This window comes from Lontra canadensis, unplaced genomic scaffold, assembly GCF_010015895.1.
Source record: "Lontra canadensis isolate GAN:19392208 unplaced genomic scaffold, GSC_riverotter_1.0 scaffold12, whole genome shotgun sequence".
Lineage (NCBI taxonomy): Eukaryota > Metazoa > Chordata > Mammalia > Carnivora > Mustelidae > Lontra > Lontra canadensis.
This window is the reverse complement of record NW_022631006.1, coordinates 9,316,776-9,341,651: the sequence shown is the minus strand read 5'-3', so window position 1 is coordinate 9,341,651 and position 24,876 is coordinate 9,316,776. Positions and strand designations below refer to the sequence as shown.

Below are 24,876 nucleotides of genomic sequence, written 5' to 3'. Positions count from 1 at the left end.
CTATCATCTCCAGTTACTGATCTTCACTGTCATGCTATAGCATTGTATCACCTACGGGAAGGGCTCTTAAAAGAGCAGTAAATGTATCCCACTAAAGTCTGTTAATTAAGATTCTTACTAACTAGATAAACCACAAGTAAAATTAAATTGATTATTAAAGTGACTCTATAGAAGTAAAATATCTAAATATTTTAGTATGAGTATGTTCCACCTACCACATAAATGACTCTAAGTGTCACAAGTATAATTCACTTAGCTTGCTTAAAATTATTTACCAGAATTCAGCTCAGCCTGACACGGGTTCCTGGGCCAGTCTTCTCAAGTATTTGTTTCAGTATAAAGTTCCTTTTATTTAAACAAGTGTCAAATATTAGTAATAATACAGGATTAAGAGTGGTTAATTAACAACTAAGAAATTATAAGAAAAACATCATTCTGTTATAAAATATAGCATTCAGCAGAGCAAATTTCAAGACTGAGGATATACACCTATGCTTCTGAACAGACTAAACAGCACAGCCGAGCACGATTTGAGTCAAAGAAGCAAGGAAAAAAAGGAGGGAGGGGCCATAGGAGGCAGAGTATCGAAGCTTTTTATTCTAGTGTCCCCAAATTGACTGTGGAAGTAAAAAGTTTCTACATTAAAAAAGTTTATATAAATTACATGAATTGCAATTTTCATAAAAGTCAAAATGAAATGTTCTGCATAGGACAAAAGATATGCCTAAGCAACATATCCTATCTGCACAAGGCCACTGAATGTCATGGATATTAATAACAAATGAAAAAGCTTAAGTCTATGACAGACTAAGCAAAGATTTGTTTGGTATTCTATAAGCCCAAGATTGTAAACTACTCTTACTATACAAAAGCTCTAATGACATACAGAGTTTTGTGTAGGAACTCTTGTGCTTCTGGTTGGCACATCATCTACTTTTTAATATGTGAAATTAATACAGACATTTGTGAGAGGTTGTGCAAAACTATTATATTTACAAAAATGGCACAAAAGTGAATTCAACAGTCGATGCACATGCACACTTCATTCACATCTTCAACAAAGGATATTCAAACACTACAGAACTGAGTAAGAACACTAGCTTCAACAGCAGCTGTTAAGCACTAGAGTCACATAAGTTACACCAGAATGGGCAAATATTGCCCAAGTAAAATCTATTGTTAAAGCTGAAACAGGTTTAAGGCCATCCAAGTTCAAGCACAGAGAAACAAATCTTTCAAAACCCCATCTATCTTTGTTTGAAGAATGTGACCTTCTTTCCAACTTGTGGTCTTAAACTTCTGTTTTACAAAATCCAAAAGGAAAATACAGAAGAAATCAATACAATAAAGGTTATATTAAATAAGAGTAACATACAAAGCTATAATTAAGATGAATTAAAGAAAGCCAAAAGATTACAATTGTAAAATTTGCTTGTTACTTGTTCAATCAGTCCTATACTAGAAGTTAGGTAATATATACAACTATTTTCAAGTAGATTACTTTATGTTGCTCTAACATGTTCTCTTTATCAGTGCACTGTTAAAACTAATCAAAACTCTACACACGAATATTCCCTTACAATAGCAGCACACACTACCGCTACCTGCAAAGCTGTCATTCTCAAATGACTTAGTGAATGAAAGGAAATAAAAAGCAGAGAAGTAACATATTAAGGAGAAATAATGGGAATTAGAAGACTCATGCAGTTCAGCTCTTTTAATCAGCCAGCCAGCTTGCTAGCAACAAGGGATGGTTTCCGTTGAGGAAGGTCCTGTGGAGTGGGAATGTGGTCACCAGTGACCTCTGTCTTATCCGGAGCTGCAGTAGGAAGCTGCTTGTTCTTCATTTTTGCTTTAGCCATGTTGTAATCCCCAGAATCAAAATATTTTTGCTACAAGAAAAAAAAAAATTGAAACTGGATTTAAAACTTACATATGCAATCACACTGATTTAACATGTAGATAAAATAAGTTAATCTAAAAAAAATTTAAACATTAATATAGATGAAATAGCAAAGCTTTCTTGTACTAGCAGAAAAATCAGACTGAAATTCTTGCTTAAATTATTTTGAAAATAAAAACACTTAAACACCAACTAGCATTTAGAACGTGCCACACACTTTCAATTAACCTTGTATTATTAAAACCATTAGAGTTCCTGATATCTAGGATGAACATTTCTGTAAGGATTTAAAATCAGTTATCTGAATTAGAGCAGTTCACTAAAATCAAAAGTAAGGTTAAAATATAAATGCTAGGGAAATGCTAGGGGGGGCACCTGGGTGGCTCGGTGGGTTAAAGCCTCTGCCTTCGGCTCAGGTCACGATCCCAGAGTCCTAGAATCGAGGCCCACATCAGGCTCCCTGCTTAGCAGGGAGCCTGCTTCCTCCTCTCTCTCTGCCTGCCTCTCTGCCTACTTGTGATCTCTGTCTGTCAAATAAATAGATAAAATCTTTTTTTTTTTTAAAGGTTTTATTTATTTATTTGACAGCCAGAGATCACAAGCAGGCAAAGAGGGAAGCAGAGAGAGAGGGGGAAGCAGGCTCCCCGCTGAGCAGAGCCCGATGCGGGGCTCGATCCCAGGACCCTGAGACCATGACCTGAGCCGAAGGCAGAGGCTTTAACCCACTGAGCCACCCAGGCGCCCCAATAGATAAAATCTTAAAAAAAAAAATAATAAATGCTAGGGTAACAGAGGAAATAAACTCATTAGAAATTATCGCTTAAAATGCACATCCCTATCCTACACCTCTGTTTTTCACTTAAGACACTGTATAAGTACAACTATCACTTTTAGTGGAGGGATGAATAAGTTAATAATGATACCCTTTATCACTAAAATATAAATTGCAGGGAGAGCTAAAGATCAACCTTAATATAGCTAATCTACATGAGTTACCTGTTTCAGAGTAAAAACAGACAAATCTGCCTGGGTTCTGACATGTCATGTTTAACCTACCTTTACTGAATGCCTCTTAGTGCACTGTGTGAGTCCTGGAAAAGATACAAAGATGCACAACAAAGATTCCAACCATTATACTGTTTTTAGTACATAAGGTGCTGTGAGTGCTCAAAGGAGGGTAACCTAATCTTTCTAGGGTAGGCAAGAGGGGATAATCCAGAAATGAGATGAGTGCCTCACGGACAAAAGGTGAAGGGAGAAGAGAGAAAAAAAAAATTCTCCGAGACTTCAGAGATCGCTCTGTGGTAAATAAAGTAGATGAGAATTCATAGCTTAGTGAAGCCCTCTGGCTTTAGGCCTGATCTGGCTTATCACAGAATAGTCCCTTGAGGGATGCAACCACTGAGACCTTTTCCCAGGACACTCAACACTAAGGCTTCCCGACAAATTAACTTTTAAGTCATTTTTCTTAAAACGGAATCTTTGGGGTGCCTGGGTGGCTCAGTGGTTTAGGCGTCTGACTCTTGACTTCGGCTCAGGTCATGATCTAGGGTTGTGAGATGGAGTGCTCTGTGCTCAGTGTAGAGTCTGCTTGGACTTCTTCTCCCCCCACACATGCTTTCTCTTTCAAATAAATAAATAAAATCTTAAACAACAAAAAAACCTGAATCTTCAGTTTTTCTGGGGCTTCACAAACTCCATAAATATGAAAAAATACGGGCCAGACTGCTCCTTGATACCCCTCCCAGCTTTAACAGTCTGTATGTAACAATATACAACCCACACAGTGAAAAGCCTAAAATGGATGTAATAACAAGTACAGTAATAAACCCTCCCAAACGAAGAACCAACTGTTTAAAGATACTGAGGTAACTTAAAAACTAAAACCCAAGACTCTGTGATCCAGATTATCTTTAAAACAAACAAACAAACAAAAACCCTTTTAAAAAAGTAAGAAATGATATAGCTGAATGTAAGACTTCATTTCCCAGGGGCGCCTGGGTGGCTCAGTGGGTTAAAGCCTCTGCCTTCGGCTCAGATCATGATCCCAGGGTCCTGGGATTGAGCCCCGCATCAGGCTCTCTGTTCAGTGGGGAGCCTGCTTCCTCCTCTCTCTCTGCCTGACTCTCTGCCTACTTGAGATCTCTGTCAAATAAATAAATAAAATCTTAAAAAAAAAAAAAAAAAGACTTCATTTCCCTAATATAAAAGTGCTTATTCATTGACATTTGGTATAATGCAAAATCATTCAAGAGTTCCCTTCTCAAATTCTATATAATTATTTGATTCAAGCAGCATTTTCTCTTTCCCAACTATTCATAATACTGACTACAAGATACAATGTTTATGAATTCTGACTTGAAGGTTCTTAAAAAGCCATAAATAGTTGAAACTAGAGAAAAATTACAAAGACAACAGCCCAAATGCTGGAAAAAAGCTTGCTAGCATAAATTATGCTGGAGATCAGCAAAGGAAAAAAGTTTCCTAAACACTTAGTAATCAATCTAATTAATAATTTAAGAGATGATTACATAATTTATTTTATAACTAAAACCACAGCAGTCAACCATTTCAAAATTAGACTTGATATAAATACATTCCATGCAGCTATATTCGTAATGAACATGTTTCTCATTCTGCTTTTCTATTTATTCCCTACATTACACTATCTTTGTAATAATGCTTTTATTTTTTAAAAAGATTTTATTTATTTGAGACAGAGAGAGACCGTAACAGAAAGAGTGAGAGAGAACACGAGCAGGGAAGAGAGGGAGAAGCAGGCTCCCCACTGAGCAGGAAGCTTGACGAGGTACTCAATCCTAGGACCCCAGGACCATGACCTGAGCCAGAAGACAGCCGCTTAACTGATGGAATCACCCAGGTGCCCCTTAGAGGTTTTATGTCTTTATATATTTAATTCCTACCTTTCACCCTAGTATTTCAAAGATGTGAACATTATTCTTTCATATAAAACAAAAAAATTCTGTATTTAATCACTTTCAAAAATACGTTTTTATTTATTTATTTTTAATTTTGTTAGAATTTTTATTAGGTGAGCTTTATTTATTTATTTATTTGGTAACCTCTATCCCCAACATGGGGCTGGAACTCAAGACCTGGAGATCAAGTCATGTTTTACTGACTGAGCCAGCCAGGTGTCACACTACCATACTCTCTCGGTATAAAGGAAAAGAGTATATGATTTCACTTACATGTGGAATCTAAAAGCATTAAAATCATAGAAACGGCAGAATGTGGTTGCTAGGGGCTAAAGGGTGGGGGAAATAGGGAGATACTGGTTAGAAGGCACAGATGTTCAATTATAAGGTAAGTAAGTTCCAGGGATCTAATCTAATGTAAGTAAGTAAACAATACTGAATTGTATACTTGACAATTGCTATGAAGAGTAAAGCTTAATGTTTTCACCATAACAACAAAATGGTAATTATGTGAGGTAAGTAATGCTTAGTAGTAAGCATTTCATAACATGTATGTATATCAAATCATCATGGTGTACACCTTAAACTTACACAATGTTTTATATCAACAGCATCTCAATAAAGCTGGAAAAAAATATCCTTTTGCAATCTGATTTAAGAAAATAATCCATATATAACTACAGCCAATACCTATACACATAAACATACACGTACATATGGACATTTTTTTTTTAAACATTTTATTTATGTAACAGAGATCACAAGTAGACAGAGAGGCAGGCAGAGAAGGGAGGAGGAGCAGGCTCACCGCTGAGCAGAGAGCCCGACGCGGGGCTCGATCCCAGGACCCTGGGATCATGACCTGAGCCGAAGGCAGAGGCCTTAACCCACTGAGCCACCCAGGCACCCCTGGACATGTGTTTTTAACCAAACAGCAGATACCAGTATGTTCAAGGTATTAAAGGAAAAACATGATTTGACACCTGATTCAATTAATAAATTCCTTCATCTTTCCCTCTTCTCTGTGTGGTAAAGCATTTATTTTATTTTATTTTAAAGATTTTATTTATTCATTTGAGAGCAAGAGAGACAGAGAGCGCACACAAGCAGGTGGAGAGGCAGAGGGAGAGGGAGCTGTCTCCCTGCTGAGCTAGCCAGAAGCCCCAATTGGGGCTCGATCTCGGGACCCGGAGATCATGACCTGACCCTAAGGCAGACGCTTAACTGTCTGAGCCACCCGGGTGTCCCATGTGTGGTAAATCATTTAAATGTACCTAAACCAAAGATGAAGTCCTTTAATTTTTTACGAAGTAGTTAGAAAAAAAAAACCCAAGGAATGAACAAGTAGCATTATCTCAATTCAGATCTTATTACTAAGCAATAATGGTTTCTACCACACAAAGAACTGGTAAGATTTTGAAAAATGTTTTCATTAATATGAACTATTAAAATTACCATGTATAAACTGAATTAGAGTAACTCTGTAAAAATGTATTATGTAAAGGAAATAATAAGCTCTGCTTTTATAAAAGCGACCATTTCATCCAAATAAAAAATATTTTCAGTCTGCAGGTAAAAGTTAAAAAAAAATGAGCAGGGGATCTATGCCAGCTTTTGGAAAGAAGGGGGAAAGGATATATATATACACACACATGTGGGCAAGTTTCAACCATTATCTACAACATTTTCTTTCTTACAAAGATTAAACTATTAACATTAAATATTAACATACTAAATCTGGGTGGTGGGTACACGGGTTCTGCTATATTATCTATACCTTCTACATGCTTGGAACAGTTTAAAGTGATGAGCTGTTCATTCTTATACATATTTATATAATGAACAATATAAAATATTGGAAAAATTATATATCTCTCTATATAGCTATATCTGGTAAGGTACAGAGTTATATATACACAGACACGCATTTCACAATAGCAATTACACTGAGTTCATAGGGTTTAAACATTTGAAGATTATACATGAGAACTTACCCCTTTCTGTAATCGTTTCCTTAAGAAATCTGAACCTCCAGGCTTTTGTCCCAGATGAGGATACCTTGCTTTTAATTTTGCTTCTTCAGCTTTCTCTGGACTAGTCACTTTATCTTCCATTTCCTGAAATAATTTAAAATAAATTACTTGTCTATTATAATCCACTTATTTAAAATAATTCACCTTTTATTATCTGGATCCTGACTTTAGTTGTCGAGTGCCAAATAATGCAGCATCTGACTAAGAAATCAAGCACAGAAGCTTTTAAAACATCTCTGTCTTGTTTTTCAAATGATCCATGTGATAGCTCTATTATAGCTGTGATGCATGTGTACACCCCACACACTGGATAAAAATATCAAGATAACTCAGCTCTGAAGTCTTGCTTGCCATTACTTTCCAGTCATGTATAATACATTTATAGTTAGTCACCTTCCATGGAACTCATCAGCTCCTTGCCTATATTTAGAGAACCATCTTAATACTGTTAAAATTTTAAAAAAAAAAAAAAAAAAAAAAAGAGCTGATCTCCTGTTAATCCAAGTTCATGTATGACCGGGGGCTCTGAAATTCTTTAACAGGAATTAACAACAGCTTACTTACCAGCAGATTTTCCCTAACTCAATACAGAAGACCTTGGTACTTTTTTTTTTTTTTTAAATTTTATTTCTCTTATGTAATCTCTACACCTAACATGGGGCTCAAGCTCACAACCCTGAGATCAAGAGTCACATGCTCCACCAACTGAGACAGGCACCCAGTCTTGTATTTTTAAAGAAAAACATCTTCGTCAGGATCCTAGTTGATTGGGCGGCTGCCTTTGACTCAGGTCATGATCCCAGGATCCTGGGATCAAGTCCCACATTGGGCTCCTTTTCAACAGGGAGCCTGCTTCTCTCTCTGCCTCTCTGCCTGCCATTCTGCCTGCTTGTGCACTTTCTCACTCTCTGACAGATAAATAAATAAAATCCTTAAAAAAAAAAAAAAGTATTTGTCAACCTTCGTATCAGTGTATATTATTCCCTAAATTTCCCCCATATTTAATGACAAATACTGCTCATGCCAAAGGTCCCATTCTTTAATGTATCAAAATGTGCTTTCTGACCAAATGATTGTCAGTATTTTAAGACTATTCAATTTTTCCTTTAAAAGATCTTATATATTTGAGAGCGAATGAGCGAGGAGTGGTAAGAGGCAAAGGAACAAGCAGACTCTCCCTCCCCACTTAACAGAGAGCCTGACACAGGGCCAGTCCTAGGATCCTGAGATTATTACCTGAGCTGAAGTCAGGCACTTAACCAACTGAGCCACCCAAATGCTTTTTTTAAAAAAGATTTTATTTAGGGGCGCCTGGGTGGCTCAGTGGGTTAAAGCCTCTGCCTTTGGCTCAGGTCATGATCCCAGGGTCCTGGGATCGAGCCCCGCATTGGGCTCTCTGCTCCGCGGAGGGCCTGCTTCCTCCTCTCTCTCTGCCTGCCTCCCTGCCTGCTTGTGATCTCTCTCTCTCTGTCAAATGAATAAATAAAATCTTTTAAAAAAAAAAAGAGATTTTATTTATATATTTGTCAGAGTGAGCACAGGCAGACAGAGTGGCAGGCAGAGGCAGAGGGAGAAGCAGGCTTCCTGTTAAGCAAGGAGCCCAATGTGGGACTCGATTCCAGGACGCTGGGATCATGACCTGAGCCGAATGCAGCGGCTCAACCAACTGAGCCACCCAGGTGTCCCAACTTTTTTTTTTTAAAGTAAGCTCTACAACCAACATGGGGCTCAAACTCTTACTCCAAGATTAAGAGTTGCATGCTCTTCCAACTGAACCAGCCAGGTGCCTCTAAGCCTATCACTTTTTTTTTTTTTTGAAAAGCATAAAATTTACTTAATACAAATTTTACGCCATATAGGAGGCTTCATAAAGATGAGGACCAAAGATATGGTTAAACCTGATTTTTATGTTAGGTTTAATCAAAAGTAGAGAGAAAATGAAAAACAACAACAACAACAACAGGACAAAAAGGAGTATGAGATGAAAGTGGTAAATGGAAGAAAACACCAAGGCCTATTTGTTTAGTCCTTTCAGTGTCCCTCTATCTTGGATTATAGGGGAAGGCACCTCTCATTTAAGGATCTTCTGACCGCTTCAGGGGAAGGTCAAGAAGTCCTTCCTGCACATACCAGTTCTCAAATTCCTTTAGCTTATAATATCCAAAATCATAAGCTGCCATATTTTGGGGTAGCATGTCCTAAACCCTGTCATTCCCCCAACTGAAACTTTCCCAAGAAGTTTCACAGTTCAAAAACTGAGTTGGTAGATTATCCCATAACCCACTGAATCTGTCTCAGTCCTGGGAATAAGTCAGTCCCTTCAAAAGTCTTGTCTTATTTCAGGACATGGTGGTTTAACTCCTACATTAGGTCTCTATACAGTATGACTGCTCATACCACTGGCATTTAAGAAAGGGACTTTTTTCTTGCATTTACTTTTGTCAGTTTTCCCAAGATCCCATCTATAGACTCTGGAGTGACTGCGGTGTCCTAACCATCCCTTTATGGTCAACAGAAACTATCTGTCAAGTTGAAAAAGGTCCTGTCTCTTCCCCTTATTCTTTCTCCTCTTCTCAACTCCTCTACATACCGCCTTCCAAATATATCTGGTACCCGCCTGCAGATTAGGGCAGCAGGACCGAAAGAAGGAATCCACTCAAGCCTACTGACTTTTAACACCAGTTTTGATACAGTCTACTTTCTTCCCAAGAGCCATATTTTATACAGGAACAGTGTTTATCACTTTATGGTAAGTACAGAAAAAGAATGAATCAAGAAAAACAAAGTTTCCCTGATAGACAATGCTGGGCAATGGCAAAATGCACCTTCCAGCTAATGGACTTGTTTCTGCATACCAGCTAGGCAAAATCACGTACCTCTGCATATCTCAGTTTTTCCAGGTTATTTATGAATGTCAAAAATGAATGATCATCCATAAATGCCAAGCCTCCGGTTCCTGTACAGCCAGCAAATCATTTATGCCCAAAATGACTTAAGACTTTTGAATGCATTTTCCTTAAAATTATATTCATATATGCTTTATAATTGGCTCTGTTCAGTTTATACGTCATCAATATTTCCTTCATCTTGACTAGCTTCCTCATGTGTTAGTACATCTTCTCATTTTCAGTCTTGCAGTATTTTGAGATTAAAGCTGCTGTTACTGTCAAACTACTTTTTCTATGGGGCTTCCTTTGTATGTATGCTCCCTTTGGCTCCAAGTATTCTACCTTCCTTTTATGCCAGTTTCATGCATCTATTTAGATTTTCAGTCTCTTTAAATGGTCACATCACTCACTTGATATACACAAAATTCAACTACGTGTGTTCGGCCAGAGACAGAGACTCTAAAGAGTTATCAGTTATTCTGCCAGTCATTCCATTCAAGAAGAGTATGCCCAAGAGAGATCTCAAGTGTTAGGTGTGTGATGCAAATCTGCTATTCCCATGGTGATCTCAATCCTGGGTTCCTTTCAGAATTTAAGAATTTCAGAATCAATGTTTTGTTTATCACTCTAGTATTTTAAAACTCAGCCCCTACAATACAAGTCTACCACCTAAGCTGTCAATTAACTGAAGGATTAGCCCAGACATCTGTTCAACCACTAGATTAAAAAAGTGACTACTCATCCTATTGAGAATTGATGGAACTGTGTGCACTATGATTATGACTTCATTGGGGTTTTTCAAGGGTGATTTTAGTTATATGCGATTCCTGCCTTACTAACTTTAGAATCTAACCATTATATAAGGTAGGACTATACCGTTTTCATCACAAAAGCTAAAGAAAAAATATAAATTTAAGGTTACCAGTTTAGTGCAGGAAGATGGGCTGGAGTTTCTCTTCAGTGGCTCAGCCGTCACTGTAGGCATCTCCTATAGGTGCAGCTGTACTGACAATGGTGCTACTTAGGGGAACTGGGAGAAAGAACCTATTCTTGGGTTCCCCTATACAGTCGTTTTAAAAACTGGTTAGCATTAAATGTGGATGTTAGTTGAAAAGGACATAACTTGATCATAGCCTTTGAATCCTCACACATTCCGATTAAAGGGTGTTAACAGAGTCCTCTACATTTGCACTAAAACCATCCAGCTTTCTTGGGCTCTCCACTTCCTTTATTTAGTTGAATTATCAGTTCTCTATTTGTAAGAGAAATTTCGTAAAGTTTCTGGTTAGAGGTAGCAACTTTCTCTAATTTCTAGTGTTTCTGCAGGTTTCCCTCACAGGAGAGGGCAAGAAAGTTGTACATAATATAACACTGTACCTGGCATTCCCTTATTTTCTAAATAAGGAATACATTCGTGTATATATTTATATAGTATTAAGCATGTTCAATTAAATCAAAATAGTTTACTATAAAAAATGTTTTGGGCAAAAGCATCTACAGAAAAAAATACCATTTAGGTTTAGAATGGATTTATAGTATGTCCTAGATAAACAATTTAACTTTCTTGCCAAATACATAGCACAAGAACAAGTGTCTCAGAATTTCAGCTGCATTTAACACCAAAAGGGGGAAAAAATACGACCAAAGCTGCATTTTTAAAACATAGTTCATACCATAAAGACATCTAGGGGGGCGCCTGGGTGGCTCAGTGGGTTAATCCTCTGCCTTCAGCTCAGGTCATGATCCCAGGGTCCTGGGATCGAGCCCCGCATCGGGCTCTCTGCTCAGCGGGAAGCCTGCTTCCTCCTCTCTCTCTGCCTGCCTACTTGTGATCTCTCTGTCAAATAAATAAATAAAATCTTAAAAAAAAAAAAAATAAAATAAAGACATCTAGGATATTTTTCATGGATCACACGGAAACATTCTTAACTTTTTGGAAATGTAGAGTTATGGGACCTTACTGATAAGGAAGTTGAAATGCTTGGGCCTTATAGTATTAAGTATAAATAACACATCAGGTGGCAGACTATGTCTACTGGCATTCAGCTCACACTTAACCTTTTTTTTTTTTTTAAAGATTTTATTTATTTACTTGACAGAGAGAGATCACAAGTAGGCAGAGAGGCCAGCAGAGAAAGGGAAGCAGGATCCCCGCTGAGCACAGAGCCCAATGCAGGGCATGATCCCAGGACCCTGAGATCACAACCTGAGCTGAAGGCAGAGGATAAACCCAGTGAGCCACCCTGGTGCCCCCACACTTACCCTTCTTTAAAACAATCCCCTAAATCACCAGTTAGAAGCTACATTACCCAGACTGAATTCCTATTAGGTTCTCCCAATGACACTTACACCTGATTAAAAGGCAGGGGAGAAAGAATTCACTCTTCCTGGTGATGGGCCACCAACAAGTGAAGATGAGCAGTAGCCCAGGAGCTCCTGCAGAGGCACATCAAGCTGATAATCAGGTGCTACCGAAGCTGCCACATGAGAGTATACACAGAGGATGCGGAGCTCAGAACAGTGCTCACTTGTGCAGAGTCAACAGCTTTCTGCAATTCCTCCCCTCCAGGAACATTATCTTCCCTCTTTATTCCTTCACCCTTCCTCTAATAATTTGTATCCTAATTCCCTACATCATATCCCTTTCTGTTTTAAATACCCAAAGTGGTTTTGATAGTATTACATAAAATAAGCAATTCATCCCTATCATCATGTTAAAAAATGCAAAAGGGCACATAGAATTTGGTGATTCCCTGTTTCTGGACATCCTTCAAAGTACTTCCTAAACATTTATTTTAGCTAGAATGAAAATAAATCTTGAAAAAGGCTAGAGACTTAGGAAGTAATAGCAAAAAAACTGGCGTACATTCATGTATACTGACAAGTCACTTTAGTTAACTTCCCCCAACTCTGTGGAGATATAATTGACACATTATCTTTTCAAATTTTAATGTCTTAACATATAAGGTTAAAAACAAAACAAAAGGAGAGCCTGCCTGGCTCAGTTGGTAAAGCATGTGACTGTTGATCTGAGGGTTGAGGGTTCAAGCCCCATGATGGGTGTAGCGATTACTTAAAAATAAAATCTTTTTAAAAAAGCCTCAAAATATATAGAGCAAAAATTGACAATTATAGTAACAACTGACAAGTCTATCAGCAGAGGAGATTTTAACACACCTTCCTCAGTAACTGACAGGTGAAAAAGAAAAAGCAGTCAAGATACCAGATTTTATTTCTGTACCCAATAGCTAGGAAATATGTATTCTCAAGCACAAATGGAAAAACTGACAAAGTACTAGGCTATAAAGCAAGTCTAAACCATTTTCATTCAGATCACCATCTATGACTATAGTTCATAAAATTAAAAGTCAGTAATAAAAAAATTTATATAGCCCTACTATTTGGAAATCAAAATACATTACTAAGGGGCGCCTGGGTGGCTCAGTGGGTTAAGCCTCTGCCTTCGGATCAGGTCATGTTCCCAGGGTCCTGGGATGGAACCCCACATCAGGCTCCCAGCTCAGCAGGGAGCCTGCTTCCCCCTCTCTGCCTACTTGCGATCTCTGTCAAATAAATAAATAAAATACTTAAAAAACATACATTACTAAAATAGCTTAACTCATTAAAACTGCAAAGTGTATAAACTTTAAAAAGCACATTAAAGAAATAATATTAAAAAATGGTTAAAAAAATAATGGAACTAAAAAAACCACAGGGAACTCACTGATAATAAAAATTCTGTACTAACCAAACTTGTGGAGGATACAACAAAGGTCCCTAAAGGGGTTATATTGAAAGAAGAAAACGAAAATCCAATGAGCTATGTATCCAACTTCAGAAAACAAAGAAGGGAACCCAAACAGAATAGGAGAAAATAGAAAGCAGAAATTGAGATTAAAAAAGAGATAAAATAGAGAGGATCAATAAAACAGGGGAATGATAGGCTTAATCAAGAAATATTTTTAAAAATTCAAATGTTTTCAAAATTTTATCCTCTAAGAAACTTTCATGTCATATAGCAATTTTACTACTTTGTAGAATAGATGCTAGTATGTGAGTGGATTTACTCACCTAAGTGGTTTCTATGCTGATAATACCTTTGGTGGGGTGAAGTGCAGAAGGACCATTAGATTTCTGGAACATTTACTCTAGCTACAAACCAGGAAACCAGAAACCCAGGATTATCATAAAAAAGATAAATGCTTATCATGTACCAAAAAATTACCTAAAAACAATATTTCAAATGAGGGTTATCCTCGACAAGTACATAAATTTATCTTCACTGTATACGCTATATCTAGCACATAGCCTAATACTGTTAGACACCTGAATTTTTGTGAACTAGTCTATTGAAATACATTAGATACCCTTTTTGTAAGTAGGCAGGGCATGAAGTATAAAAACATACAGAGAAAAGAACATTGAGTTAGGGATTATGTAGTCTGCCACGGACTGCTAATAAATCTGAATGACTGATACCACTTTATAGCCTTCAGCAGCGAAGTTACACAGCAAGATCAGCAATAAAAATCTGATCACTCTAAGCAAATTCTCTATCTGCTCAGCAATATGTTCACTGATGTACTGACTGATGAATAAATCGAAAAGATTAATGAAAGCCAATAAATCCTTTGGGATATTGCCAAGAAAGTATCAGTACTGTTATCAACCTCTAGGGAAAAATATTGTGGTCCAATTAAGTCCTTGCTACTTGCACAGTGCCTGGCATTTAACAAGTGTTCAGTAAAAACCTCTGAATGAACAGAGTATACTCCAATTGTTTCAATAAAGCCAAGAAACTTTGTAACACCTGACAGTTTCACCATCAGCTTATCTTTGAAACATTTCATGTTATAGTAGCACAGGTTCAGGATTAAAAATCTAATAACAGAGGCAAGCCTAAAACACTGTTGTATAGTACACTTGCTAAGATAGCAAAGAGATATGTTTTAAAACTTTTCTGAGATTTACCTCTAGACTGCTAAGAATCAAGGGCTGCACACAAAGCAGACCAGCAGGTTGTAATTTAAAAATTAAAATTAAAAATATGAGTTTTGGGGGCACCTGGGTGGCTCAGTGGGTTAAAGCCTCTGCTTTCGGCGCAGGTCATGATCCCAGGTTCCTGGGATGGAGCCCCGCATCAGGCTCTCTGCTCCGCAGGGAGCCTGCTTCCTCCTCTCTCTGCCTGCCTCTCTGCCTACTTGTGATCTTTGTCTGTCGAATAAATAAAATCTTAAAAAAAAAAAAAAAAGCCTCTGCCTTCAGCTTGGATCATGATCTCAGGGTCCTGGGATCAAGCCCCACATCGGGCTCTCTGCTCAGCAGGGAGATTGCTTCCCCCCATCTCTCTGCCTGCCTCACTGCCTACTTGTGATCTCTGTTAAAAAAAAAAAAAAAAGTTTTTTAGTTTAGCTTGAGTTTTGTTGTTGTTGCTTTTTAAAAAGATTTTGTTTATTCATTTCACAGACAAAGATCACAGGTAGACAGAGAGACGGGAAGAAGCCGACTCCCTGCTGAGCAGACAGCCCTATGCAGGGCTCGATCCCAGGACCCTGGGATCACGACCTGAGCTGAAGGTAGATGCTTAACCGATTGAGCCACCCAGGTGTCCCAGCCAAGCATTATCTTTTAAACTGACAAAACAAAAGGGGGTGCCTGAGTGGCTCAGTTGTTAAGCTTCTGCCTTAGGCTCAGGTCATGATCCCAGGGTTCTGGGATCAAGTCCCACATGGGCTCCTTGCTCAGTAGGAGGCCTGCTTGTGTTCCCTCTCTCGCTGTCAAATAAATAAATAAATAAATAAATAAATAAATAAATAAATCTTTAAAAAAAAAAAAAAAAAGAAACTGACAAAAATATTTTAATTGAGAGCTCTACTTGAGTTAGCTTCCTCCAAGACATCTTACTAACTTAATTTGATGACTCTTGTAATAAAATCTCTAGAAAACCTGCTGTTGAGATCTTTTATAAAAAACTTAAGGACCATAGTATGTAATATATATATGTACACACACACACACTCTCCTCTACTTTCATTCAGATTTCTTAAGTGGGTTTAAACAAAGGCTTTTATAGGACTATAGTCTATCCCTCCCCTTTTTAAATTGCAGTACAAACACTGTCATCTGTGCTGATAAAGTACTTTGACAATGGTTTCAACTGAAAATTTCTGAGAAAATTCACTCAACCAACATTTTCTGAAAAGTGAAATGAATGGAATGAATGAGGTAAGACAGATACTATGGGAGAAAAAATAAAGGAGGGTCCCTGCTTAAGATGCTCACAATGAAAACAGAATTACATGTTTTAAGTCTCCACATGTCTCTTCTCATCAGAGGACAAGAGCGCACACCAGTTGACTGTGCTTAGTGTTATTCAAAGTGGAATTCACAGGTGACAGATCTAAGAGGTCTCCGCTAAATTTTTTTTAATATTTTGTTTTCACTTCAGTGATAATCTGGAAGAAAAAATATATAACCATACACTAGCACATCTGAATTGCCATCTCATATCTAAGTGCTATACGAGTTTCATCTGAGGTTTCATTTATGATGAGACTAAGCAGTACTCTGTCCAAGATGAGGAAAGAACAGAGCTGAATTTAAAATGTAATGTTTTTCTAACCTGAGGGTTAAATGATCACACAGATTAGTCTTTAAAAAGGAGAACCGAATAATCATATGACCAGGGGAGCATTAACTTGCCATACTCAAAGAGTTCCTGCACTTTAAGAATTGCTACCACATTCTCAATACATTGGAAGTTTCCTTTTAGCAAAATACTATGCCACAATGAATTAATAATTTACACAAATTTTGTCTGTATTTGTTTTAATTTAAAAACGTTTTTAAAGTAATTTCTACGTCCAGTGTGGGGTTCCAACTCACGATCCCGAGATCAAAGGCTACATTCTCCACCAACGGAGTCTTTCAGGTGCCAACTTTAATTTCAAAGGAATGTTAAAGAGACAGATGTTTATACTTATTTTCATGTTTGTACATATTTAATTAATATCCCAATAAAAAAACAGTGGTCTATACAGTTTTATTCCCTTAACAAGGAGCACTCAGAGAAACAGTGATTTAGCTTTTACTCCATACAGGCTCATCTCTTTATCTTAATTTTTCAGAGGCAATAGGCTAACATACCACAAAACTAACAAAGTATTTTAGCTGAATACTTTGACTTTAATTGAAGGGTCAACTGGGTACCTAGAGAATAATCCAATTTTTTAGGTCATCTAACTATTCTTCCAAATAGAAGAAACAGGTGATTTGGCCCATATGAACACAGAAGTGACTCTGCACATTCTCCTCATGTTTAGGGATGGTATCCATGCTACGGGCACTTAACATCTACAGCCAATCCCTAATTCAAGAAGGGACATTATATTACCCACACACTTTGGTATTAATGACAGCAGCACTAAAAGCAAAGGACTTGAATTAAATTTTTAATGTAGATATTCATGAAGAGAAAACATTCAAGACATGTTTAATACTGTCAGGGACAGAATATTAGGCTGTTCCAAGTAAAAGCATTTACACTGTAGAAATTTACACTCTGGCAGCACACTAACAAATCTCGTAAAAGAAAATTACACCGCACACTATTGTACATGAGAAGTCAAAACTGAGGCTGATTTCAGTGTTTAGAACAAGACAGCACAGACACGGTTTGTATTTTTTTTCTGAGTTCTGAAATCCCAACCAATTATGAACAGCACAATAAATATTTTTCAGTTAATAAATGACATTTCATGTTACAGTTAAGACTAATCTTTCAACTCTCTCTCTCTCTCTCTATATATATATACATATTTTTTTTTGCGTGAAAGATATATACTTTTTTTGCCAAGAAAAATTTCCAACATAATTTTCATTGGAATATTCCCGAACAAGATCATAACTTGGCCTATTACTTATGGTATTATTTTCTTTTTAAAAAATACTTACAATATAACAAAACTATCCAACTGAAGAAAAGTTAGTATGATTAAGAACATACTGCATGGGTTTAGAACACTAATACACTAAATCAAATTTCCAGCCTGATTAGGATCATGGGTAGAACATTAAGCAGAAGCCCTTACAAAGTCCAAGCATTAGGCCAAATCTATTTATGATAGCGCCCTCTGATTTTTCAAGAAAAAGTGCTGGTAACTTTCCATAAACAATTTTTTTTTAAAGATTTTATTTGTCTATTTGACAGAGATCACAAGTAGGCAGAAAGGCAGGCAGAGAGAGAAAGCAGGCTCCCCGCGGAGCAGAGAGCCCGATGCGGGGCTCGATCCCAGGACCCCGACATGACTCGAGCCGAAGGCAGCCGCTTAACCCACTGAGCCACCCAGGCGCCCCTCCATAAACAATTTAAGAAACAAGATATCATGGGCCTTTGCAGGCCAGCTGCAAGTACCTAGGAGGGTAGGACATCAGAAATAATGATGGTGGAAGAGGTTAAAAACTAGCATAAATAAAAGAGAAAGGCTTAATATTCATAATTTGAATTATACTGATTTGTGGCATATTTTCCTTCAATACTGCAAGTGAGTTTACAAAACATTCCTGTTTCTACGAAAACCCAGACCAACCTAGTTGGTAAGAATCTTTTAAAACTCAAGCTTTTGATTTTCAGTCCCGTGCCACAGGCAGATCCCAGTAGCTCACATTTCTGCGCAGAGCCGGCGCCAAATCTTTGTTACCTACCTCCTTTACGCCTCACAACAACCACGGGAAGTACGATTATTCTTACTTTACAGATGAGGAGACTGAAAACTAAGGAGCTGAGCCACCGATCAAGGTTACACCGCCGACCAAGACTGGAACTGAAATGCCCGCCCGGGTCTACCTCACGAGACGCCGCCTTAGGAGTTAAAAGCATGCGGACAATACCAGCAGTTGGAGAGTTAGTTCTCCCAGGGAGAAATAAAACTTCCTACGCAAAGTGAAGCTCACGGAGAAACTTGGGTTCCACGCCCGGAAACTGCTCGTCTGTGTAGTCGCGCCTAAGAAAAACCGCGATACACCGAGGCGCTAGGAGAGGCCGGCCTCAGCGAGGACGTGGCCAGCGTTCAAACTCCCACCACGCTGGCGCAGGCACCACAGCTCCCGCCAGCAGCCGACGTGGGAGAGAGCGCGGCCGGGCCGGCCGAGGAGCACCGGCTCCTCCCACTCTCCGCTCCAGGCGCCCCGAGCCCACTCCGGACGCGGCGGGAGCAGGCCGCGCGGCGGGAGCAGGCCGCCCGGCAGGCCCGGCCCCCGGCAACCTCGCCTCTGGACCTCCCGAGCCGCAGGCGCCGCTCCCCGTGCACACTCACTCACCTTCTGCTCCTCCGCGGAGGCTGCCTCAGGGACTTCCGCGGACATACTGCTCCCTCTGCAACGAGACGCCGGGAGAAGATGCGATTTCCGGGTGGCCGAGGCCGCCCGGCCGCCGCAGGCCCGCCCGCCCCCGCTCTCCGAGCGTCCGCGAAAATGGCCGCCGCCTTATGACGACACGGAGCCTCGCCGCGCTCGGCAGCCGGCGATTGCGGCCCGCCGAGGTCGGCCGCCCCTCCCGCGCCGCGCCCCTACCTACCTGACCCTTCTCCTCCGGTTCGGCGACACCGAAGCACTTCCTCTCTTCCTTCAAAGGTCGCGGCTCGCGCCTCACCTCACATCCGTCGGGCCCGATGCTTCCTGGGAATTGTAGTTTATAAGTGGAGCCACCACTCCCCACCCTTTTCGGCCTGTTCTAGAAGCTTTGTTATTTCTACTTTCCCAGACTCGCCCGCTCCTACTCTCTTACTCGCTCTCCGCACTGTAGCCATGCATATTTTCTTTTGGGCGCTCCAGAGCTCTGTGCTGCTTCCTTTAACAAGTCTCTCCCCGCTCCGCTTTGCCTACTTAACCATATTCATCGTTCATATCCCCCCTTCGGCGTCATCGCCTCCGGCTTTTTTCGAGCCCCTAACACGAGGTCGGGTCACATCTCTGTATAGCTCCCCAGCAACACACACTGTATCATTACACATTAATTGTTATGATTACTCTATTGATGTCACCTTTCCTGCTCAGAGAAGCCGCATCAGGGCAGGGACCTCGTCCATAGTTGCTCATATTTTACTCCCAGAGCCCAGCTTGTCCTAGATGTTCAATAAATATCTAATTAAGGAATTAAAATTCCATTTATTTGTCCACTCCCACAACTTTACTGAAACCCCTGGCACCAAACTCATCCATGACTTTCTTAATTACCGTATCTGTTGACTTTAACTTTCTCATTCTAATTGACATCTGAATAGCTACCGGTAATACTATACAGGGTCGTTCCTGTGAAGTGTCTCTCAGAAACCTGGAAATTAGGTTGCCGTCTAAGAGTTAAACTGGTAGACAGCAACAGATAATGAATGCAATTCTGCGCGAGTTTGGAAACCATCAAAACGTTCAGCCAGAGTTTCCTAGGAAGAATCTCACTCTGGGAGAATTGCACTGGGATTGCAACAGGAGAAACAAAATCTTATACTGCAGTCTTTTTGGAGAAAAGAAGGAAGATGTTTGTCAGGCAAGCAAGTACTTAGAATACAAGAGTTCAAGAGGCCAGCTCTTTGAGGAAGATATCCTTTAAGAGTGTTTTGAGCTGGGCCAACTGAGAAACTTCTTAAGATCAACTATTGGTTCTCTTTCCATAATTGCAAAGTAACTTACTGAAAATTTGCCTTTTTTTCCTACAGAGCTATAGGAAGAAAGGAAAATGCACTAGTTAAGCTAAGTGAAGCATCCAACAGTTGTATTTTCATTAATAAATTAACATTCTGGAATATATCTTGTATCAATGTATTTGTGAGCTTGAGTTAAAATCTGAGACCACATATATAAAAAATCAGTATGTGTGATCTTGGATAAAGAGATTCTCTTTCTGAAAGATAGTGACACACACATGAGGGCAAGTTTGAATTTCTGGGAGACAGACTTTGGTCAATGGAAAATTTACAAAGGTCAGTGCCACATTGTGGAGACCTGAAAAGCCATCCTCCCCCAGGTATCACTCTTCGGCATCCTTAACCATGTACCTTAATGTTTAAAATCGCACTCTGATCAACAACGACCTCTAGGATACTACTCTCTTATTCTCTTCTACTTCTCTGGCCATTCCTTCTTAATCTCCTTTATTGAGTCTTTACCTTTCTCTTAGTTGGAGGATTCTAACAATTCTGTCCTTGGATCCCCTTTTTTTTCAAGTTTTACACTCTCCAGATCACTTCTACTTCTATATATTCCAGGTGCTATCTATATATTCCAGGCCAGTGCTGTCCAATAGAACTTTCTATGATGATGGAAATAACTCTGTATCTGTGCTACCCAATACTAGTGACAATTGTCACTAGTCAGGAGCACCTGGGTGTTTCAGTTGGTTGAGCCTCCAACTCTTGATCTCCCCTCAGATCTTGATCTCGTGGTTTTGAGTTCAAGCCCTGTGTTGGGCTCCATGCTGGGCATAGAGCATACATTAAAAACAAAAACAAAAACAAAAAACAAGGAACAGGGGCGCCTTGGTGGCTCAGGAGGTTAAGTTGTCTGAGTCTCTTTTTTTTGTTTGTTTGTTTACTTGAGAGAGAGAGAGAGAGCACATTGTGCAGGATGAGGGGCGGAGGGAGAAGCAGACTCTCCATTGAGCAGGGAGCCCCAGGCAGGGCTTAAGCCCTGGATGGACTCAGTCCTGGGACTCTGGGATCATGACCTGAGCTGAAGGCAGATGTTTAATTGACTGTGCCACCCAGGTGCCCCAAGTGTTCAATTCTTGATTTCTGCTCAGCTCATGATGCCTACTTAAGATTCTCTCTCCCTCTGCCACTACCCCCCATCTAAAAAATACAAAAAACAATGACTCTAATTTGACTACCAATCATTTGACACGTGACTAGTGCAACTGAGAAACTGAATTTTGAATTTTATTTAATTTTAATTAAATTAGCCACAGGGACTAGAATCACTGAGAAACACTATTAACAGATTTTCGTTAGGTATGTGGCAAGGTTCAAGTATTTTTGTTTAACCAAAGCTCCCCCTGGTGATTCTGATCCACACATGCACAAGACTTTTCAGGCTTGAAACTTGGTAGGTGTATAAAAGCTTAAAAAAGATCAGTGGTCTTTTAGAGGTGTAGGTGCCCTAGCTCAAGAGTTAGTAGGAGTAAAGGAGATAATATCCCACTCCAACCATTCCTCAAGCAGCTGAAAGAGGAAATCCACCTGCATCATTGCTGATATTGTAGCAAGTATCAATAACAGAATACATTTGCCCCCCTGGAGTAGCTTTTCACTTTTTATTGTCCACAGGGGAAGGAGCCTTCTCCATGCCACCAGAGGTGCTCACAATTTCTTCAGCCATTCCAAGCTAGAGACCTGGGCATGTCAGGTATGTCCCCATCATCTTGGAGGGGCACTGGATAGTTGTAGGGTGTGGCCTGGTTGATCATGGTGTTGTTTCTGGTGAGGGGCTGAGGGTGGGAGAATTGTAGTGTGCCCCCCTGCCATGGTGAAGGACGCAGCCAGCACTGGCCCCCTGATCCAAGCATCATTGAGGAAGACTGAGTCTCCTGGCCATCTTAGTTGCAGTGGCAGCGGCACCAGCTTACATTTTAAAAATATTTTATTTTTAAGTAATCTCTATACCCAATGTGGGGCTCAAACTCACAACCCCAATATCAAGAGTTGCACACTCCACTGATTGAGCCCTCCAGGCACCCCAAGAACAGAATACATTTATGAAAGGAAGATAGAGGAAGAGTCTGGAAGATCAACTCAGCCAAGTGAGATAAAGAAAGCCAAAACCCTGAATATAAATGGTGACTTCTGTGAGCTAAGCCCAGGGAACAAACATTACCTGAGTAAGGTCAGTTAACGGTAAAGAGAGAGCAGTTTCAAAAACTTCAGTGTCAGGGGCGCCTGGGTGGCTCAGTGGGTTAAGCCACTGCCTTCGGCTCAGGTCATGATCTCGGAGTCCTGGGATGGAGCCCCGCATCGGGCTCTCTGCTCAGCAGGGAGCCTGCTTCCTCCTCTCTCTCTCTGCCTGCCTCTCTGCCTGCTTGTGATCTCTTTGTCAAATAAATAAATAAAATCTTAAAAAAAAAAAACAAAAAAAACCACTTCAGTGTCAGAAAGGAAACCTAGAAATTGGTGGATGCCACTTCTCTAAGGACTAAGATGACAGTTCTTTATATGAATTAAAAGTACAAACAGGAAAATTTTGAATGAGTTGAAAAGAATGATGAATGGTGGGGTCTGGAAGAGACACCACAAACTTTATTAAACCTTTAAAATTTCTTAAAATGAGGTGCCTGGTGGCTCAGTTGTTTGGGCATCTGACTCTTGATTTTGGGGTTGTGGGATTGAGCCCCACATCGGGCTCTCCACTGCTCACTCAGCATGGAGGCTGCTTTGAGATTCTCTCTCCCTTTCCCTCTACTCCTCCAACTCCCCAACCTGCTCTCTCTCAAAAATAAACTCTCTTAAAATATTTACCACAATGTGTTTCTAAAATTTCCCTCAACTTTATTTGCATGCTTTCTGACTGTATACTAAGTTGAATGGCCTCTGAGTAGCTTTAGGACATTTCTTCCTAAAGTCCTTTTTTTTTTTTTTTTTAAAGATTTTATTTATTTATTTGACAGAGGGAGACAGCAAGAGAAGGAACACAAGCAGGGGGAGTGGAGATGGAGAAGCAGGCTTCCTGCCGAGCAGGAAGCCCAATGCAAAGCTCGATCCCAGGACCCTAATATCACGACCTGAGCCAAAGGCAGAAACTTAATGACTGAGCCACCCAGGAGTCCCAAATATTTTTTTAAGTCTTTTTTCCCCTAATGATCAATAGGCATTGCCTTATATATCTCACTCATCACACACAACTTATAAACTTTATTGCCAAGAATATTGATGAAAGTATATTTTATTTTTTTAAAGATTTTATTTGTGACAGAGATCACAGGTAGGTAGAGAGGCAGACAGAGAGAGAGAGAGAGAGAGGAGAAAGCAGGCTCCCCGCTGAGCAGAGAGCCCGATGTGGGGCTCGATACCAGGACCCTGGGATCATGACCCAAGCCGAAGGCAGAGGCCCTAACCCACTGAGCCACTCAGGTGCCCTGATGAATGTATATTTTATGCCAGACCGTAATTTTTAGTGGAAAAAGAATGAAGAAAGAGGCAAAATTCCAGTGTAGTAGAACGGAAAAGACTTAAGCTTTAAATCAGATTTGAATCCCGAGTCTTCTGACAGTGAGACCTTGGGCAAGCTCTTCAAGCTTCCTTTTCCTTCATTATAGAATAGATTTATACTCTCTGCAGTATGGCTTTAAGTGTTAAATAACATATAAATTGTTTACATTGACTGGTACATTCATAGTAGGCATTCATATGTTCTCTTCCTCCTCCCAGGGTCCAAGTTTAAAATACATATCTCACAAACTACTACAATAAAAATTTTTAGAGAGGGTATCTTTCTCATAGATAATCCACGATGGAGTAGAATGGGCCAATTCCAATGCATATATAATTTTAGGAATTGAGAATGAATTCCTACCATGATGAAAAGCCTTTTTCCCATCTAGAATGACACTGTATTCCTAGGTCTAGTAGACCATAAGGAGTGTCAAATATCAAGATTTCACAGTGACCATCTCTATAAAGTTATAGCTGAAAGGGTGAACAGAGAAAGGGACTTACATGGTTATTTTACATATTTAAGTAGTGTGAAAAAATATGATAATGAATATGTATTGCATGAATCTTTTAAGTTTGAAAAAGAGTCACTGCTTCATTCACAAAACTAATTAGCAAAGAGTAGGAATCCTTAGAATGAAGCCTTGAAAGGGAAAGGTTTTCCTTTCGTTCTGGGAATGACAAAGTCCTGGTGGGGGAAAATGGCAGGAGGGAATCTTTTTATTTTTTATTTATTTTTTTAAGATTTTTATTTGAGAGAGAGAAGTTGGGGATAGGGGTTAGGAGTGGGGTGGGAAAGTGTCAGAGGGAGAGGAAGAAGCAGGAAAGTGTGGTCAAGTCTTGGCTTGTGACAGAAGGGTGGGAAAACAACTATTATGTTAGACATAGTGCCAGGGCAAGTGAGAGCAGACAGGTGCTGGG

The 24,876-nt window shown here is 39.6% G+C and overlaps 1 protein-coding gene across 4 annotated transcripts; it reads right to left on the bottom strand.

The window, feature by feature from the left end:
• Window positions 1-576: 576 nt before the first annotated feature.
• On the bottom strand, window positions 577-19,584 carry ARPP19 (cAMP regulated phosphoprotein 19). 4 transcript variants are annotated; one of them, XM_032856444.1, is made up of 4 exons: window positions 19,548-19,584; window positions 19,338-19,438; window positions 6,837-6,959; window positions 577-1,892 (listed from the first exon to the last, which is right to left on the bottom strand). In XM_032856444.1, exons 1-4 carry the CDS (start codon window positions 19,567-19,569, stop codon window positions 1,722-1,724), a joined length of 417 nt encoding a protein of 138 aa, XP_032712335.1. In that variant the 5' UTR covers window positions 19,570-19,584; the 3' UTR covers window positions 577-1,721. The 4 variants fall into 4 exon arrangements, with proteins under 4 accessions (XP_032712335.1, XP_032712338.1, XP_032712336.1 ...); XM_032856447.1 differs by lacking the exon at window positions 19,548-19,584 and adding an exon at window positions 19,082-19,136 and having other exon boundaries at window positions 19,338-19,393; XM_032856445.1 differs by lacking the exons at window positions 19,338-19,438; window positions 19,548-19,584 and adding an exon at window positions 19,082-19,205.
• Between the last annotated feature and the right edge of the window lie 5,292 nt (window positions 19,585-24,876).